Source organism: Cololabis saira, chromosome 3 (genome assembly GCF_033807715.1).
Source record: "Cololabis saira isolate AMF1-May2022 chromosome 3, fColSai1.1, whole genome shotgun sequence".
In the NCBI taxonomy this organism is placed as follows: domain Eukaryota; kingdom Metazoa; phylum Chordata; class Actinopteri; order Beloniformes; family Belonidae; genus Cololabis; species Cololabis saira.
The window spans coordinates 52,727,256-52,748,294 of NC_084589.1; the positions used below are offsets into that span (position 1 = coordinate 52,727,256).

General features: G+C 40.4%; 1 protein-coding gene across 1 annotated transcript in view; it reads left to right on the plus strand.

Moving 5' to 3' along the window:
- LOC133440788 (collagen alpha-6(VI) chain-like) overlaps positions 1-21,039 on the plus strand; it is a 90,832-nt gene that overhangs the window by 39,519 nt on the left and 30,274 nt on the right. Inside the window, exons 11-23 of the mRNA XM_061718108.1 lie at positions 669-1,232; positions 2,561-2,895; positions 4,609-4,687; positions 6,147-6,289; positions 6,531-6,623; positions 6,900-6,953; positions 8,811-8,882; positions 11,335-11,361; positions 11,499-11,543; positions 12,839-12,892; positions 12,972-13,034; positions 15,020-15,085; positions 20,029-20,082. Of these exons, the coding sequence (XP_061574092.1) occupies positions 669-1,232; positions 2,561-2,895; positions 4,609-4,687; positions 6,147-6,289; positions 6,531-6,623; positions 6,900-6,953; positions 8,811-8,882; positions 11,335-11,361; positions 11,499-11,543; positions 12,839-12,892; positions 12,972-13,034; positions 15,020-15,085; positions 20,029-20,082 (1,649 nt within the window). The remainder of the gene's footprint in view (positions 1-668; positions 1,233-2,560; positions 2,896-4,608; positions 4,688-6,146; positions 6,290-6,530; positions 6,624-6,899; positions 6,954-8,810; positions 8,883-11,334; positions 11,362-11,498; positions 11,544-12,838; positions 12,893-12,971; positions 13,035-15,019; positions 15,086-20,028; positions 20,083-21,039) is intronic.

Genomic DNA, 21,039 nt, shown 5'->3' on the forward strand with positions numbered 1-21,039 from the left:
AAGAAACACATGCTGCATGTTTTTATATTAGTTAGAACTGGGGGAGATGTATTTATTCATTATGCACTTTGAAAAAGGGAAAAGGAAGAAAAAAAGAGAAAAAAAGAAAAAGGACATTTTGACTTTTTTCTCGACATTTTGAATTTTTTCTCGACATTTTGAATTTTTTCTCGACATTTTGAATTTTTTCTCGACATTTTGACTTTTTTTTCAACACTTTGACTTTTTTCTCGAAATTTCGACTTTTTTCTCGACATTTTGACTTTTTTCTCGACATTTTGACTTTTTTTTCAACACTTTGACTTTTTTCTCGAAATTTCGACTTTTTTCTTGACATTTTGAATTTTTTCTCAACATTTCAACTTTTTTCTCGACATTTCGACTTTTTTCTCAACATTTCGACTTTTTTCTCAAAGTGCATAATGAATAAATAAATCTTCCCCCAGTTCTAACTAATATAGAAACATGCAGCATGTGTTTCTTCATTCTAATTCTGATACAAGACTTTTCATTTTTTGTGGCTCCAGACATATTTGTTTTTTGTGTTTTTGGTTCAATATGGATCTAAAACATTTTGGGTTGCCGACTCCTGCTCGTGACGGTTCAGATGAGGTTTTAAGGGTGTTGTTCTTCAGTCTAATCAGCTGCGTGTCTCTCTCCCCCGGCAGACTGCATCCAGACGGACCTGGTGTTCCTGCTGGACTTCTCCGGCAGCATCGACCAGACGGAGCACCAGATCATGGTGAACTTCACGGCCGACGTGGTGGCCAGCCTCCCGTTGGGGGACAAGTTTGTCCGCGTGGGCCTGGCGCAGTTCAGCGACCGCTTCCAGCACGAGTTCCACCTGAACACCTACGACTCTCCGGAGAAGCTGGACCGGCACATCCGCGGGGCGAGCTACGCGGGCGGGAACACCTTCCTGGGGGCGGCGCTGAAACAGATCCGCGGCTACCTCCTCCCGGCGGCCGGCGCCCGCGGCGGCACGCCCAAGACGCTGGTGGTGGTCAGCGACGGAGACTCCCACGACGACGTGGAGGACGCGGCGGACGAGCTGCGGGCGGCCGGCGTGAACGTGCTGGCTGTCGGCGTGGGCGACGTCTACGACCTGCAGCTGCTGCAGATCACCGGCACGCCGGAGAAACTCTTCACCGTCAAGAACTTCAGGGAGCTGGCCGGCATCAAGGGCAAGCTGGTGGAGGACGTGTGCAAGGAGCCGGCCGGGCGGCCCTATGGTGAGCAGCTCCAGTACCAGTAGAACCAGTATAGACCCCTACCTGAGGGACGTGTGCAAGGAGCCGGCCGGGCGGCCCTACGGTGAGAACCGGTAGAACCAGTATAAACCCTATCTGGGGTCCAGTAGAACCAGTAGAACCAGTAGAACCAGTATAAACCCCTATCTGAGGTCAAGTAGAACCACTATGGACCCGGGCGGGCTGCCCTACGGTGAGCAGGACGTCCAAAAGTAGAAATTTCTAGAAAAAGTTGAAATTTTGAGAAAAAAGTCAAAATCTCGAGAAAAAAGTCGAAATTTCAACAAAAAAGTCGAAATGTTGTGAAAAAAGTCGAAATGTCGAAAATAATGTTGAAATGCAATTTCGAGAAAAATTCTAAATTTTGAGACAAAAGTTACAATTTTGAGAAAAAAGTCAAAATTTCAACAAAAAAGTCGAAATGTCGAGAAAAAAGTCGAAATGTCGAGGAAAAAATTGAAAGGTCGAGAATAATGTTGAAGTACAATTTTGAGAAAAAATTCAAAATTTCGAGAAAAAAGTCGAAATGTCGAGAAAAAAGTTGAAATTTCAACAAAAAAGTCGAAATGTTGTGAAAAAAGTTGAAATGTCGAAAATAATGTTGAAATACAATTTCGAGAAAAAAATCAAAATTTTGAGACAAAAGTTACAATTTTGAGAAAAAAGTCGAAATTTCAACAAAAAAATTGAAAGGTCGAGAAAAAAGTTGAAATGTCGAGAAAAAAGTCGAAATGTCGAGAAATAAATTGAAAGGTCGAGAATAATGTAGTAGAATTTCGAGAAAAAAGGCGAAATTTCAACAAAAATTCGAAATGTCGAAAAAAAAGTTGAAGTGTTGCTGCCATGTTAAAGAAAAAACTGTTAGAAAGGATCTATTTAGGTACAAACATGTACATCATTTACAGTTCAAAATCCTTCTGTACATCGTAATATCTAATCTAACAGAAATATCTAATCTAACAACAGAAATATCTAATCTAACAGAAATATCTGCGGCTAAATATCTTTTTTAAATAGAGCGGATGCGTCTTATATGCAGGTGCGGCTTATAGTCCAGAAAATACGGTGTGTATCTAAAATAAAGATGTTTGTATCTAAAATAAAGATGTTTGTATCTAGAGATTCTCTAAGTTCTTGTCCTGTCCTGCAGACTGTTGTTTAAGTATTCGTCCTGTCCCTCAGACTGTTCTCTAAGTATTTGTCCTGTCCTGCAGACTGTTGTTTAAGTATTCGTCCTGTCCCTCAGACTGTTCTCTAAGTATTTGTCCTGTCCTGCAGACTGTTGTTTAAGTATTCGTCCTGTCCCTCAGACTGCCAGGTGGACGTGGCCGTGGCCTTCGACGTGTCCCGGCTGGGCGTCCCCGGCGAGACGCTGCGCCGCCACGTCCCGGTCCTGGGGGACGTGGTCCGGTACGTGTCCTCTCCGGACGGACTCTGCTGCACGGCCATGGACCCGGTCGGCATCGGCTTCTACGGCCTGGACGGGTCCGGCCGGTCCGTGTTCGACGCCAGCTTTGAGCCCTACGACCCACACCTGGTCCAGAAGGTCCTGGGGACGCCCTGGACCCGGTCCACGTCCTTCAACTCCTCCCTGATCCGGTTCCTGGGGGACGAGTTCAGGACCAAGTCTCAAGCTAGAGTCAAGGTGAGAACCAGTCCTGTCCGTAGATGGACAGAAACTATGGTGATTTTTAAAAGAAAGACTGCCTAAAGAGACTTTTCCAGCCGGCTTTTCCAGCTTTTCACACCGGTCGTTCAAAGTGAAGCCTGATTTATGGTTCCGCGTTAAATTGACGCAGAGTCTACGCCGTAACGTACGCGGCGACGCGCCCCGTACGTGCGCGTCGCCGCATAACCTACGGTGTAATCTCTGCGTTGGTTAACGCGGAACCATAAATCAGACTTAAGGCTGCAGCGTCGTGGGAGCGATGGATGACTGAGGGAGAACAGTTTCTCCAGGAGTGGAACGCAGCGCCGGGCAAGTTATGCCACAGTTTGCAGATGTATTGTTGATCCGTGGGCTAACGTGTCTGCCGGGACTATTTTGCGAGCTTTTGCAAAAGCCGGCAAGTCCGAGGGGCCGCACGGCACGGAAAGAGACTCTGACAGCGAGGAAATTGGGACAGGCACAGCTGATTTAGCGGAGCTCTTTAATGCAGAAACAGAGGATGAGGACTTTGAAGGGTTTGATTAATGTAAAAACTGAAATAAAGTACAATCAGACAAAGTTTTGCTCCCGCTCTATTTTCAAATACGCACACTTGTGTGCTTGTGTGTTCTGCGGCGCGCGCGCGCATGTGTGTGTGTGTGTGTAGACGGCTCCTTTTCGGTCGGTGCGACGTGTGTGTGTTTTAAATACAGAAATGACACAAAACTGAGCGTGCACCTTTCCACACGGCGCCCGTATGGTCGCGAAAATACGGTATTTACATATGAAATGTCAGAATAGGTAATTTTTTGACGACACCCCTGAAGCAGTCACACGACACCCCAGGGAGCTACTACTGAGCACGCGTTGCGTCGTCTCCTTTCACTTCCGTGTGAATCCCCTCCCCCGGGGGAAAATCCCACCCGGGGGAAATTCTCGAGCATGCGCAGACTGTAATATCCATGTCCCCGTATACATGGCATTAACAAGGCGGTTGCGACTGGCTTATCTAGGTGTTCCAACCCGATTAATGAATCGGGTTAGTCAGTCCCACACAGGTCCCAACTAGATCAGGTTGAGGTGTTTACATGCAGTTTAAAAGTCTGAACGATGTCTAATCCGATCTGCAACCTGGTTGAATTGCTGCATGTGAACGCACTGAGTTTGGAAACAGAGCAGGTTGAAACCAGATTGAAACCAGATTGAATCCAGATTGAATCCAGATTGAAACCAGATTAGAACCAGATTGAAACCAGGTTGAATCCAGGTTGAATCCAGATTGAAACCAGATTAGAACCAGATTGAAACCAGGTTGAATCCAGATTGAAACCAGATTGAATCCAGGTTGAAACCGGAGCAGATTGAAACCAGATTGAAACCGGATTGAAACCAGATTGACTCCAGGTTGAATCTAGATTGAAACCAGATAGAAACCAGATTGAAACCAGATTGACTCCAGGTTGAATCTAGATTGAAACCAGATTGAAACCAGATTGAAACCAGATTAAATCCAGGTCGAATCCAGGTTTAACCGGAGCAGGTTGAAACCAGATTGAAACCAGATTGAATCCAGATTGAAACCAGATTGAAACCAGATTGAAACCAGATTGAAACCAGATTGAAACCAGATTGAAACCAGATTGAAACCAGATTGAAACCAGATTGAATCCAGATTGAAACCAGATTTAAGCGGTGTATCTTTCCCTCCAGGTGCTGCTGATTTTCTCCGACGGGCTGGACGAGGACGTGATGGTGTTGGAGCAGGAGACGGAGCTGCTGCGGCAGTCTGGTAAGGTGCAGCCCCGTCACCCACGGGTGTCAGGAGCTCCGTCACCCACGGGTGTCAGGAGCAGCTGTGGGAGTCTGGTAAGGTGTATGTAGCAAGGCTACTGGTACGGGGGGTCGACCGACAGGACAGAGGACACAGGGTTTAGTGCAGGAACTCTTTATTCTCTTCTTTCACCCCAGACACACGTGCCGTCACCTTCAGCAGCTTCTTCCCACCACCCTTGCTGGTGCAGCTGCTCCTTATGAAGGCAGGCAGGGTGGAGAGGCTGATTGGGCACTGAGTGGCTGCTCCTCCACCCTGCCACAGTGTAGCTCCGTCCTCCTTGCCAGGAGAAGAGCTATGTCACCTACAGTAGTCCAGGGGCCACCGTTAATCCAGGGGCCAGCGTTAGTCCAGGGGCCACTGGAAATCAGAAAATTACATTTTAGATGCTGCTGCATATCCTGGTTTAGACTCAGGAAATCTGTCAATGTTTCACTATATTGTCTTTGGTATCATTTTAATCATTCATTCAAGCTAAGATGTGATACATTTCCTGAATCCTTATGGTCCTGTGAGTATTCCAATTTTAGTTTTTTGTGTCTCTGTTGTTCCTAGATGACACAGGGATAAAAGATAGTATATCATTTAGGTGAAAATTGTGTAAAAATGTGTGTTGTTTTTAGTTTAAAGAGCTGCAGTGACCTCTATGTTGGTCAGAAAGATTCACATCTTAGTTGAATGAATGATTAAAATGATACCGAAGACAATATTATGAAACATTGACAGATTTCCTGAGTCTAAACCAGGATATGCAGCAGCATCTAAAATGTAATTTTCTGAACTTCATGAGCTGATAACTCTGATCCAGCTGCCACTCAGGAAGGTTTTATACCAGAATATCATCTACAGACATGGTCCTGGTCCAGGTCCTGGTCCTGGTCCTGATAACTCTGATAACTCTGATCCAGCTGCCACTCAGGAAGGTTATCAGACCAAAGTATCATCTATAGACATTTCAAAAATGATAAGCAAGTTGTTTCACCTTGAGTGGTTCTTGTTAGGTCTAAATCAACATTACATAAGTTCGTAATGAGGAAACACAACAGAGACTACTTGGAATAGTTTTAACCACTTCTGCAGGAGGAGGAGAGCAACAGCAACAGCAAACGCTTCCCAAAGTTCCTCCTCCTGCATGAGGCTTTTATTGAGAAACCTGAGAGGAACTGACCAAATATGGACAGTGAACAGTAGACAATGGGTGGAAGTGATAACGTGTGATTGATTCCTGACACTACAGTGGACAGATGTCACCAGAACAGTCCAAACCCTGAGTAGATCAGGAAGTGGCTGTTGTGACATCTGTTAATAAAGCATGTGACAGTTTCTGTAAGGACAAAAACAAGTTTAAAGGTTAATGAACCTCCCAGTTGTGGTTTCTGGTCTGGTCCGTGGATAACGGGTGTCCTCTCGTCTGCAGGCGTCAGTGCTCTCCTCACGGTGGCGCTGGAGGGCTCCGACCCCCGCCAGCTTCTCTCCGTGGAGTTCGGCCGGCGCTTCGGCTACAAGGATTCTCTCTCCATCAGCACGCCGGGAATCAGCAGCCGCATCCTGCAGCAGATCGTGAGTTCTGACGTTACTGGTAACCACGGTAACCACGGTAACCACGGTAACCAGGACTGGTAACCACGGTAACCACGGTAACCAGTCCTGGTAACCAAGGTAACCAGGACTTGTTCCTGGTGTGTTCAGTCCTTGATCATTAGACTGGTTACCATAGTAACCCCAGACCGGTTCTTCATTGTTCCTGGTCTCCTGGTCTGTTCAGTCCTTGATCAGGTGTTTCTGCTCCGTCTCTCTCCAGAGCTCCGTGGCTGAACGTGTTTGCTGCAACGTCATGTGCAAATGTTCTGGATACGAAGGGAATCCCGGTGGTCGTGGTGGACCCGGAACCAAGGTGGGCCTGGAAAACCTGGAAAGCCTGGGAAACCTGGACCCTCTCCCTGCTGGACTCTGGGGTCCGGGGGGAGGACGGGGGTGAAAACACGTCAACGGCAGTAAAAGAGCCGGCTGGTCACTCCGCTCCTCCTCCGGACTCTTAAACAGACCTTTATTTACACTAAATCAGTGTTATTTACACTAAAACGGCTGTTATTTTCACTAAAACAGAACATTATTTACTCTAAAACGGCTGTTCCACTCGTCTCTGAACATTTATCTCCGTGTCTAACAGGGTCCGTTTGGACTGGACGGCCGGCCCGGGTTCCCTGGAGACGAAGGCGTCCCTGTAAGTCCTGGTTTATCTCACTTCCTAACTTCCTAACTTCCTAACTTCCTAACTTCCTAACTTCATCACTTCCTAACTTCCTAAGTTCCAAACTTCCAAACTTCCTAACTTCCTAACTTCCTAACTTCCTAACTTCCTAACTTCCTAACTTCCTAACTTCCTAACTTCATAACTTCATAACTTCCTAACTTCCTAACGTCTTAACTTCCTCACTTCCTAACTTCATAACTTCCTAACTTCCTAACTTCCTACCTTCATAACTTAATAACTTCCTCACTTCCTAACTTCCTAACTTCCTCACTTCCTAACTTCCTCACTTCCTACCTTCATAACTTAATAACTTAATAACTTCCTAACTTCCTAACTTCATAACTTCCTAACTTCATAACTTCCTAACTTCCTCACTTCCTAACTTCCTCACTTCCTAACTTCCTAACTTCCTACCTTCATAACTTAATAACTTCCTCACTTCCTAACTTCCTCACTTCCTAACTTCCTAACTTCCTACCTTCATAACTTAATAACTTCCTAACTTCCTAACCTCCTAGCTTCCTAACTTCATAACTTCTAACTTCCTAACTTCCTAACCTCCTAGCTTCCTAACTTCCTAACTTCCTAACTTCCTAACTTCCTCACTTCCTAACTTCCTAACTTCCTCACTTCCTAACTTCCTAACTTCCTAACTTCATCACTTCCTAACTTCCTAAGTTCCAAACTTCCAAACTTCCTAACTTCCTAACTTCCTAACTTCCTAACTTCCTAACTTCATAACTTCCTAACGTCTTAACTTCCTAACTTCCTAACGTCTTAACTTCCTAACTTCATAACTTCCTAACTTCCTAACTTCCTACCTTCATAACTTCATAACTTCCTAACTTCCTCACTTCCTACCTTCATAACTTAATAACTTCCTCACTTCCTAACTTCCTAACTTCCTCACTTCCTAACTTCCTCACTTCCTAACTTCCTAACTTCATAACTTAATAACTTAATAACTTCCTAACTTCCTAACTTCCTAACTTCCTAACTTCATAACTTCCTAACTTCCTAACTTCCTCACTTCCTAACTTCCTCACTTCCTAACTTCCTAACTTCCTACCTTCATAACTTAATAACTTCCTCACTTCCTCACTTCCTAACTTCCTCACTTCCTAACTTCCTAACTTCCTACCTTCATAACTTAATAACTTCCTCACTTCCTCACTTCCTAACTTCCTAACTTCCTCACTTCCTAACTTCCTAACTTCCTAACTTCCTCACTTCCTAACTTCCTAACTTCCTCACTTCCTAACTTCCTAACTTCCTAACTTCATAACTTAATAACTTCCTAACTTCCTCACTTCCTAACTTCCTAACTTCATAACTTCCTAACTTCATAACTTCCTAACTTCATAACTTCCTAACTTCCTAACTTCCTAACTTCATAACTTCCTAACTTCCTCACTTCCTAACTTCCTAACTTCCTAACTTCATAACTTAATAACTTCCTAACTTCCTAACTTCCTCACTTCCTAACTTCCTAACTTCCTAACTTCCTCACTTCCTAACTTCCTAACTTCCTAACTTCATAACTTAATAACTTCCTAACTTCCTCACTTCCTAACTTCATAACTTCATAACTTCCTAACTTCATAACTTCCTAACTTCCTAACTTCCTAACTTCCTAACTTCATAACTTCCTAACTTCCTCACTTCCTCACTTCCTAACTTCATAACTTCCTAACTTCATAACTTCCTAACTTCTTAACTTCCTAACTTCCTATCCGCCGGGCCGGTTCTGTAGGAAAACCACGGGGAGACTCAGCTCCTCCAGAACTCTTTTGATGATATTATTATTATTCTCTGTGTTTCCTGCAGGGCGACCGAGGTTCTCCGGGACCGTCTGGACCTCCAGGCCTGGAGGGATGTTCTGGTACCAGAGGACAGAAGGTACTGGACCAGTAAGACCAGCTAAACCCGGGGTCTAAACCCGGGGCGCTAGAGCGCCGCCCTAGTGGCTCCTGGAGCTTTTTACAAAATGTTTGAACTTTTTTTCCTTTTTTTCTTCCTTTTTTATTCTTTTTCTCTTCTTTTTTTTCCTTTTTTCCCGTTTTTTTCCCGTTTTTTTTCTTTTTTTTCTCTTTTTTTCCTTCCTTTTTTATCCCTTTTCTCTTCTTTTTTTTCCTTTTTTCCCGTTTTTTTCTCTTTTTTCTTATTTTACTCTTTTACACTAAGGGAATATATTTTTTATTTTAACGTGGTTTCTGTAGGAGAAAAAACATGACACAAACATTCTGAACGTTTTACAATGCTGTAAAATGTGTAGAATAAATATTACATTTCAACATTTCTGTTAACGAAGATTTGTACGAAAAAGAATCAAGGCCGTGCAGGAGAAAAAATATTAGAGAGGGGAAGATTTTTTTTTATTGTGCACTTCGGGGAAAAAGTCAAAATGTTGAGAAAAAAGTCAAAATTTTGTGAATAAACTTGAAATGTTGAGGAAAAAGGCGAAATTTTGACTTTATTCTTGAAATTGTATTTCAACATTAATTTCGACATTTCGACTTTTTTCTCAAAGTGCACAATAAAAAAAAATCTTCCCCTCTCCAATATGTTTTCTCCTTCTGGCCCTGATCCTCTTCCGTAGAGGATTCAACGTTTCTTGGAGCGAATCATTTGCATTCATCGCCTGAATGTTTGCTCTGTAGCGAGAAGTTCAATAACAAAAAGAGTAACGTGGAAACACATTAGCAGCTACATTAGCAGCTACATTAGCAGCTACATTAGCAGCTACATTAGCAGCTACATTAGCAGCTACATTAGCAGCTACATTAGCAGCCGAGGACCCAGTTCTAACTAATATAGAAACATGCAGCATGTGTTTCTTCATTCTAAGATGATACAAGACTTTTCATTTTTTGCAGCTCCAGACAGATTTAGGGCCTTATTGTATCTGTAGGAATTTTCTTTCTTTCTTTCTTTCTTTCTTTCTTTCTTTCTTTCTTTCTTTCTTTCTTTCTTTCTTTCTTTCTTTCTTTCTTTCTTTCTTTCTTTCTTTTTCTTTTTCTTTTTCTGATGAAATTAGGTCTTTTTTTCCCCTAAACGTGCCCCAAAAGTCACCAAATGTTGCACCAAGCCAGGCCTGGTGAAAAATGTGATATTTAATGGTTTACATTAATGGGCGTGGCCTAACGGCTCAACAGCGCCCCCTAGAAAACTTTGTGCCTCAAGCCCCACAATACGGTTTGACGTACATGCACGAAAATCGGTACACACCTGTATCATGTCACAACTTAAAGAAAAGTCTCTTTGAGCCATGGCCCAAACCGAACAGGAAGTCGGCCATTTTGAACATTTTGATTTAATCGTGTAATTTTGGCGCAATTTATGCCATTCCTTCAGCAGTTAATACGGCCCGAACCGTAACGTGCACCCAGGTGTGTTATACATCAAAATGTGCGTCTCCATCCTGCGACACCACGCATTACTTTTCTCAGCCAAAAAGCGCGACCCCCCTTCATCTGATTGGTCCATATCTGATAGTTCCTACTTTCGGCCATAACTTTTGAATGGTTTGACATAAAGAGTCATGGGTGTTTCATCCGCTAAATGTCCAGCCTGAAGAATCTACATCAAGTCCTACAAGCTTCCACTGCAGCCTGAACCTGCACAAGGGTGGAGGCCGTTCATCCGTTCATCCGTTCATCCCTTCATCTGTTCATCCGTTCATCCGTTCATCCGTTCATCGCTGCTGCAGCTTTAATAGTTTTTTGTGTTTTTGGTCCAAAATGTCTCTTTAACATGTTGGGTTGAGACCGCTGATCTAAACATCCAAACCCACTCAAGACTGTAAAACAAACATAAAACCAGAGTGAACGTCTCACATAAACCAGCTGAACAATCCAGAGCAAATGTTTAGAGGAGGTATTTTCTACTTAGTGAGAAACATATTAGCTCATGTTGAGTGGAATTGCAGCAACACGTCTTTAAAAGTTGGAAGGAGAGGGGAAACGAGCGGGAAAAGGAGCTTAAGAGGAACCAGCTGCAGGAACTCATAGAGTCAGACAGACCATTAGATGGAAAAGTGTCGGCAGAGACTCAGGGGTCTGTGGACTTCACGGCCATCCGTTCTGTGTTTGGAAATGACAAAATAAAAATAGAGAAATAATCCAAAATAATCAGTTTCCGTTTTTTGTTTTGATAATAAAAAATGTTTCCGTTTTCCGTTTTCCGTTATCCATTACCCGTTATCTGATTCCATTGATGTGTTTGAAAATCTAAATTGTGAATTAAAACAGCGAGTGGAAACTCTTTTCCCTATTTCCGATAGAGAACTGGAATCTACCAGATAGATCTGATCTAAACCAGTCTGGACACTAATCTCTGTTTTTCGTTGCAGGGATCCCGAGGTTTCTCCGGCGAGAGGGTGAGTTTACCGCCGGTTCTGGTTCTGGTTCTGGTTCTGGTTCCGGTTCTGGTTCTGGTTCCGACCCGCCGCAGGTTCCACATCCATAAACGAGCCGTTTACACCGGAGACGTGACAACTGAAACTTCCTGTTTCAGGGAGAAGACGGACCGGACGGGCTGGACGGGGTGGACGGAGAACAGGTAATGGGCTTGATGTGAGGGGGGTCTGGGGTAAGACCTGGTCCTGGACCTGGTCCTGGCTCATGATATTATACCATCCAAATTATAGCAATAGCACTGATTTGACTAGATGTGTTAAGAGCCTAGTTTAACTTGAATACTCTCACATAGAAATGAAGGTCTCACTGCAGTCTCTCTGGTTGAACCAAGACAAAACCGGTATCTGAAATAGTTACTGTATGATAAATCACAATGTAAAGAGGGTGTAAATATACAGTTTAACTTGAATACTCAATGCTAATTTAAAAAACAAACCAGTAATGCCATTTTTCCTTGTTAAATCGATGCAGAGCCTACGGTTACGCGGCCACGCGCGCCGTACGTGCACGTCGCCGCGTAACCGTAGGCTCTGCATCGATTTAACGTGGAACCATAAATCAGGCTTCACAGCGCGACTCACTGTCCGCCGCACAGCTCCTCACCACGCCGACTCCGCGCTCATATATTTAATACATTTGTTAAGCCCATATATTTATAAAGCCCCGCCTGGCCGAGCCCTAACACTGTGGCCGGCCGTCCTGGAGTACCGGCCCTGCTGTGATTCTCCAGATCACACAGATGGCCAGTCCGCCCCTGCCCCTTAGTCCTACTTTTCAGTCCTACCCCTAAATGTTGTGCGTTCCCGTGAGAGTAGTGGTGTCCCAATTCCTCTTTGCATGTAGGGCTAGTGGACATAACGAGGGCTAGTGGACATAACGAGGGCTAAAGAAAAAAGTCAAAATTTTGAGAAAAAAGTCAAAATTTTGAGAAAAGAGTCGAAATTTTGAGAAAAAAGTCAAAATATTGAGAAAAAAGTCGATAAAAAAGTCGAAATTTTGAGGAAAAAAAGTCGATTAAAAAAGTCAAAGTCGAGAAAAAAGTCAAAATTTTGAGAAAAAAGTCAAAATTTTGAGAAAAAAGTCAAATTTTTGAGAAAAAAGTAGACATTTTTAGAAAAAACTCAAAATTTTGAGAAAAAAGTCGATATGTTGAGAAAAAAGTTAAAATGTTGAGAAGTAACGCCACTTCTCTGTCACTCCAAATGAAAGACTCGTTCATCTTGGAAGTAACTGGAAGTTACTCGTGTCATTTGTTGACGCCGTGTCCAACCGGCGTCCCTCCAGTTTCAGGAGCTGAGGTCAACAGGAAGTGCTGCAGTAAACTAAACTCTGATGTTTACGCTCCGTGTTTACGCTCCGCGTTTACGCTCCGTGTTTACGCTCCGTGTTTACGCTCCGTGTTTACGCAGTAGTTTGTCCTGGTTTGTGTGTTTACAGGGAGAGACGGGTCGCCACGGCGTTCGGGGGGAGCGAGGACCAGCCGGTAGACCGGTAAGAGACACGGAAACAGAAATAAGAGATAAAACGGTTGAACTGTGATGGGTCGGCTAACGGAGCGTCTCGTCCTCAGGGAATCCCCGGGATCAGAGGGGAGGACGGACACGCAGGAGGACGAGGACTCAGAGGAGATCCGGTGAGTTTTAAACTGACACTGATGACATCACAGGAAGTGGGAGGAGTCCCGGCTGGAACCTTTTTACCTCCTCCGGTGTTTAGAGACGGAGCTGGAGGGGAAGCAACTTTAACGTAAATACTGTGAAGTGCTGAGGATGTCCAGCTGTTAGCATCCGTTCCTCCTCAATTTAAACAAAAAAGATACAAAGAAACATTCTATTCAAAATACAGATGCGAATAAACATGTAGATATGTACATTTATTAATATATAGATGTATATTATGGATATAGATATTTTATATGTAGGTATGTATATAGATATATTGAGTTATATTATACGTACAGTATTTGTGTATCTATATCTCTATTAATATATATTGATTTATAGTTATATGTAGATATGTTGATATATAGATTTATTGTAATTTTTATGTATATAATTGGAGGTAAATATATGAACCAGTGTATATATAGCTTATCTACTCTTATATAGTTATTCAATTCTGGATCCATTCTGGATCATAAATCATTCCATACTCGATACTGTTCACTGTTCTTACATATCTATGTTACTGCGTAGAGTTCTGGGGAAAAACCTACAGAAGCTTCTACAGCCGATAAACTTCAGAAAAGAGCCATAAGGACAATAAACAATGCAGGATACAGAGAAAAACACACAAACCCACTGTTTATAAAATTACACACACTGACATTTATGGATCTGGTTAAATACAAAACAGCCCAAATAATGTTCAAAGCAAAGAATAATCTACTACCAAAAAATATCAGAGGAACGTTCACAGTATAATAATAATAATAATAATAATAATAATAATAATAATAATAATAATAGTAACAGTAATAATAATAATAATAATAATAATAATAATAGTAACAGTAATAATAATAATAATAATAATAATAATAATAATAATAATAATAATAATAATAATAATAGTAACAGTAATAATAATAATAATAATAATAATAATAATAATAATAATAATAATAATAATAATAATATGGAACTGTGGAGTGACAGTTTGGAGCAGGAAATGAAACAAAGTACTAACATAAATCTGTTTAAAAAGAGATACAAAAAATGATTTAGAAACAGGTTTATGGAAGAGGAAATGGGTTAACGAGGAGTGTGAGAAACAAATAAAATAGGGAAAAATTGTATATTATACTTGCTTAAGATATGTTTAGATATTTATGTAGTATATATTATATGTTGAGAGGGATAGTTATAATTATGTAATATATGTTATATATATGATGTATGTAGCATATATATATTTATATATATATATATATTTATAGGGATATTAATGTAGTTTATATAGTGTATATTTATATAGATTTATATATATATATATATATATATATATATATATATATATATATATATATGTATATATATATATATATATATATATATATATATATATGTATATATATGTATATATATATATATATATATACATATATATATATATATATATATATATATATATATATATATATATATATATATATATATATATATATATATACATATATATATATATACATATATATATATATATATATATATATATATATATATATATATATATATATATTTATAGGGATATTAATGTAGTTTATAGTGTATATTTATATAGATTTATATAATATTTGTATTTTCTATATATTGATATAATATTTATGTAATATTTATATTTTCTATATACTTATATGGATAATTATGTAGTAATAGGCATGTTTACGTAGTATACGTACTAATGTAAATTCATAGAGTTATAAAGGGGTAGGAACTAGGAAAAAGTGTAAACTTCTTCCTACTCCTTTTTAGAACCTTTGTGCATATGAAGATGTTTATCTTTTTATTATTATTTTTACTTTCATTTTATATACATATTCGAAACAAAATCTTCAAATCAAAAGATCTAAATGAAGCCGCCAGCATGACGAGTGTGTTTTCTGTGTTTTTGTGACAGGGGGAACCCGGAACCGCCAACACCAGCCCTGGACCCAAGGGAGAACCGGGGAACCCGGGCTTCATGGTGAGAAACACATGGGGGGGAAACTGGCCCCCCAGTCTCCACTCAGCAGCACGCCGGTTTCCCCCAGTGTCCAGCCGCGGTACTGCAACAAAAATCCCATGTGGCCCAGAAAGCTTTTTTCCCATAGACCGCAATAGTAAAAGATCGTCCTCTAAAACTGTTCACAGGAACCTCCAGCTGTAATCACCGGCAATTACTAATCTTTGTATTCTATATTTTTAAGTCATGGACTTTATATCCGTCAAAAATGTTTTATAACGGCCAGAAAAGTCAAAGAAAAGTCTCTTTCTGGGCGTGACGTCACGGATGACGTCACAGCCGTGTCCGTGCATTCCACGGATGTTTATATTAATATATATTATGTAATTATATTATATTAATACATTAATAATATATGTAATACTATACATGTAATAATATACATTAATTAATATATTATATTAATACATATTATATTAATATTCGCGTCATTGCCCCGGGGCATGATGGGAGGCCCCAGAGCATCATGGGAGGTGACTCAACTGAGCATGCTCTATGGGCCCGTGTATGCGGAAGTAAACCAGGAAGTCAGGAACTTTTTCAGCGTATGCGCTGAGTGAGCAACTTCCATTGAAATGAATGGGCGGCCATTTTCGATGTCCCATCCAGATTTTATTAATACATCCATGGGGGAAACTGGCCAGGGTCGAGTCCCCGACAGGGTTAGACTCAACAAACTGGACGTTTAAGAAAAGCATCACTGTTGCTTTCTTTCTTTCTTTCTTACATTTTATTTGAGAGGGACTAATTAAAAACATAAAACATTTGATGCATTGCGCCAGAGTTAGCCTTAGGCTAGCTGTTCCATTGTTTACAGCTTTAACAGAGAAGGTGCCGGTCCACGTGCTGAATAGCGAAAGGCCTTTTAGGATTTTGGAAACTGTCTATGGGTCAATGACGAATAAGGATTTTCAACAAGTCAATTTTAAAATAATTAAAAAAAAGAATATCTATGGCAGTAGTTCAAACATTAAGAATGTTGTGTACACATAAATTCATATAAACATTTTAAATTAAGTGATTTCAGAGTTTTTTGTCAAGATGAATTGGCAATAAAATAATTTCCTTAACATCTTGACATCTTCAGTATTATACAAAAATTGTTGTTTTTTTAAAGGTTGCGTCACATGATATTTCATAAAATGGACATCAGTCAAACTTTGTTTGTATATTATGATGGAAATATAAATACAAATGTGTTGCAATCTTACACACTACAAGAGGACACTTCAGAAATCCTGCCAGATAGAAGAAGATTGATTTAAAAACATTTAGAGTGATTTCAAAACCAGAGTCCTGGTTGGACAGTCGTACCACAAGACATTTAGACGCTTAAAACAACAACAAAATCACAAATAACTAGTATTTTCTTGTAAAGTTCAAGTGAGTCCATATGTGGGACAGGTCGGTCATATATATGGTATTTTTTTATCCATTTAAACCTTTTTTTAATTGAAAAAGAAATCTGTTTTTCAGAAAATATAGGCGTCACGTCATTGACCCACATAGACTTGAAAATATTCTAAAATGTTCAAAAGTTAGTAGATTGTGCTTCTGTAATATATCCCAGTGGTGGAACCTGGAACCTGTCAGGGCCTGTACGGGATTCTAAAGGCCTAACTGTTGTTTGACTAGCCTAGCCTAGCCTAGCCTAGCCTACCACCAGCTATAGCCTAGCCTAGCCTGTCCCCAGCAGGTGATACAGTATGAAACATGTGAGAGAATGAGAGCATGTAGAAATATTTTAGCAGCCTCTGTTGATAGACATGATCTAATCTGCCTAAAGTTGTATTTAATAGCTTTTGTCATCTTCTCGATGTGTTTTTTGAAGCTCAGATTTGAATCGAGCAGCAAGATATTTGAATTCAGCGACCGACTCTATCTGTTCATCTTTAATACGGATGTTTTACATCTGGGATGTTCAGCTTGGTTTTGGAAAATAACATGCCTTGAGTTTTCCCTACAGTCAAGGTGAGACGGGATTGGTCGGTGTAGCAGCCACTCCAACCAGGGCGTTGGTTGGTTTAGTTGCAGCTCGTTGAGCCGATTTCACTTGTGTGTACAAGATTGTGTCGTCAGCGTAGAGTTGTAACTCAGCTGCTAATGTGGTCTGTAAATCGGTTTACGACCACTTTTCCAGCAACTGTGGAGATTCCTGGTGATATTCCTAACGGTCTGTAGTTACTGATACGTGACGGAAACCAGATCTGAAGATGGAAGTTACAACATGTTTCTAGTCTGTAGGAAAGGAATTGAGAGTAATTGAGAGGTTTACTAAATAGGAATAAGGGGATTAGAGTAGCTGAGTGTTTTCTGAGTCCAGATGGGAAGAATCTTTGCTTCTTGAATTTCTTAGGGAGCAAATCCTTTTCTTTACTTCGTCTTCAGTGACTGTGACCAGGTCAAAATCCTCCTCTCAAGGTTTAAAAAAGTTTCCTAATTCCAGAACAGAATCAATAAAACATGAATTAAAAGCAGAGGCAGTTTTTGTCCTCGGGATGATGTCGACGTCTCCCCGTTAGACTGTTTTTTACTTTTCCAACTTCCACTGCTGTCGAACTGCAGCATCGTTCATTAAAGGACATTAAAGTATAACTCAACTCAACTCAACTCATTCATCTCGGATAATCTCACTTCATGAATCACTTTGTTCCTCAAGACTTTGGAAACTAAAATGTCTCTTTTGGTCTTAATGGATTTTTAAAGCAGCATCAGCAGGTTGACTTGTTTCTGTTTCTCTTGGTTTTAACAGTTTTATCTCTGACAGCGTTGATGTTTGATGGCGGAGAGAAAGTTATTTATCTCATTATCAAATGTGTCTTTCTTACCTTTGGGTACACAGAGAACACTTTTGTGGCGTGATATTGATGTGTTGTTTTTGCCATCAGAGTTAAATTGTGGTCAGATAAAACCAGTGATCAGATCTTTTTCTTATCCTTTCAGGTTTATTGCAGAATCAAAGATCAAGTTGTGATTCTGGTTGGACCTTTTATCAGCTGTTCTAGCTTTTATTTGTCTGTAATTGGACCTTTTATCAGCTGTTCTAGCTTTTATTTGTCTGTAATTGGACCTTTTATCAGCTGTTCTAGCTTTTATTTGTCTGTAATTTAACCTTTTATCAGCTGTTCTAGCTTTTATTTGTCTGTAATTGGACCTTTTATCAGCTGTTCTAGCTTTTATTTGTCTGTAATTTAACCTTTTATCAGCTGTTCTAGCTTTTATTTGTCTGTAATTGCTTTTAGCGTTCTCCTCTTCTTTTGTTTTGGTCACATTCTTTAAGAATATAAGTTCTTCATAAAACGTGTCGTTGGCCGTCGGTTCCTCCAGTAGGAACCTTCAGTAGATGGTTCCTCCAGCAGGAACCTTCAGTAGATGGTTCCTCCAGCAGGAACCTTCAGTAGATGGTTCCTCCAGTAGGAACCTTCAGTAGATGGTTCCTCCAGCAGGAACCTTCAGTAGATGGTTCCTCCAGCAGGAACCTTCAGTAGATGGTTCCTCCAGTAGGAACTCTCGTTAGAAGGTTCCTGTCTGACTTGGTCAGGGTTCTGGAGGAGTTTTTTATCTACTATTATCAGAGGATTTAAATTACCTCATTACACAAGCTTAAAAGATGCAAAGCAACTTTTGCACATGTCACTGTAATCAGCACCGTAGTTTACTAAAGGTCTCCTTTTTTTGTGATTAACTGTTTTTTATTATATATTATACGCAATTATAGCAAAAACCTTTAAATAAGCCGTCTCCCCCCACCCAGTAGCGATCCAACAAGACAACAATAACAACAACAACAGGACAAGACAAGAAAACAGAAAAAAATGTTCATTCAATATTCAGTTCTTCCAGTTTTTTAATGGCATGTGTCCATATTTTTAATTTCCTGGTCCCGCACCAGGAATTCCTGCCACTGAAAGTTCCATATGTTAAATGTCCATAAACAGATGAAACCTGTTGGTAGATGATGTGCGGGTTTCCATAGAAGAGCAAGCTTTTCTTTAGCAGCTGTTAATCCTGCAGGTACAACTTTTACTTTGTAAAGTAGATTTAACTGAGAGTCATCATTAATCAGGACCCTGGGAAAACATGTGGTTGCCTTTCCACGACATTGGCAGAGGTGTATAAAGTAACTAAGTAAAAGTAGAAATACCATAACTTAAAAAGACTTTGGTAAAAGTTAAAGTCGCCCATAAGAAAATTACTTGAGTAAAAGTCTTAAAGTAGCTCACATCAAATGTACTTAAGTATCAAAAGTAAAAGTACAAGTATTTTATAGTAAGCATGAAAAGAAGCAACACAACCAAAAACTATCCTTCCCTTGTTTTTTTTATTCATTTGTTGATGTTTTTTTCCAGGATTCTGATTGGCTAGCATGACTTTATCTTCTCGTTACACTGCCCCCTGTAGGTTTGGCTGCTCATAGCACCTTAACAGATATTCATGCAGGTTCCTGGAAATTATGGGATTTTTAGAAACGTAGAGGGAAATATCCAATTTTAAGACATTTTGAGAAATTTTGAGAAAAAAGACGAAATGTCGAGAAAAAGGACAAAATTTTGAGAAAAAAGTAAAAATTTTGAGAAAAAGTTGAAATTTTGAGAAAAAAAGTTGAAATTTTGAGAAAAAAGTTGAAATTTTGAGAAAAAAGTCGAAATATTGAGAAAAAGTCGACATTTTGAGAAAAAAGTCGAGAAAAAAGAAAAAAAGACTTTATCTTCTCGTTACACTGCCCCCTGTAGGTTTGGCTGCTCATAGCACCTTAACAGATATTTATGCAGGTTCCTGGAAATGATGGGATTTTTCTAAGCGTTGAGGGGGAAATATCTGTTTTTGTAAAAACCCGGCTATGTGGAAACGTGGCCTTACATTGGTTGCTAAAGAACGTCCTCATGTTTGTTTCTGCTCCACAGGGAGAGGCTGGAGAGGACGGGAAGGAGGGCGGACCCGGAGAACTGGGAGACCAGGTGAGAACCAGAACCAGAACCAGATCCAGAACCAGAACCAGAACCGGGGGGGTCAGCCTCAGGGGGCTGGGGCGAGTGGGCAGGAGAGAGAGAGAGAGACAACCCACTTCACCGAGGAGAACTCTACCAGGAACCAAGGTGGACCACTGAGGAGGCTCGGTTCTGTTCTGGAGCTGCCGTTACGTCTGGTATCGGGTCTTAAAGCAGCACAACGTAACTTTCAGCTTTTGTTGAGTTTGGCGGCTCCTTTGGACAAAAGCGGTAGTGCTTTATTATTATTATTATTATTATTATTATTATTATTATTAGTGCTTTACCAGTAGTGTGGCAGGGTTCCTACCATGCACCTAAAGTTACATAGTAACTAAAGTAACTGTAACATAGTAACTGTATGTAAAGTTACATACAGACCCCTCAGACCAGGACAGAGGTTCATTAAACCTGTTGGAAGTTGATGTTCCATCACAATGATGATGATGAAATATGATATTAAGCTGGAAAAATTACATAGTGCTGCTTTAAATCTGTGCAGAAACATCAAGACCATCAAGACGTTCTGGAGACAAATGTCCAGAGTCAGAGAGCTTGGTCTCAGTCTCAGGTCTCAGGTCCTCCAACAGGATCATGACCCAAAACACACAACCAGAACCAGCCAGGAATCAGAGCCACAACCAGAATGTGGCAGGGTGGAGGAGCAGCCACTCAATGTCAATGTCAATTTTATTTATAAAGCACATTTAAAAATGACCGAGGTCGACCAAAGTGCTGTACAGCATACAAGAAAATAAAACAATACCAAAAGAAAAACACAGTATAGAAACAATAAAATCACTAACATACTAAAATGATCAATAAAATAGTAATAAAAAATAGAAAATAGAGAATAGACGACAAAGAACAGACACATAAAGTGCACAATCACTTCTCACAGATGTAGGGAACTAATTTGTCACACAC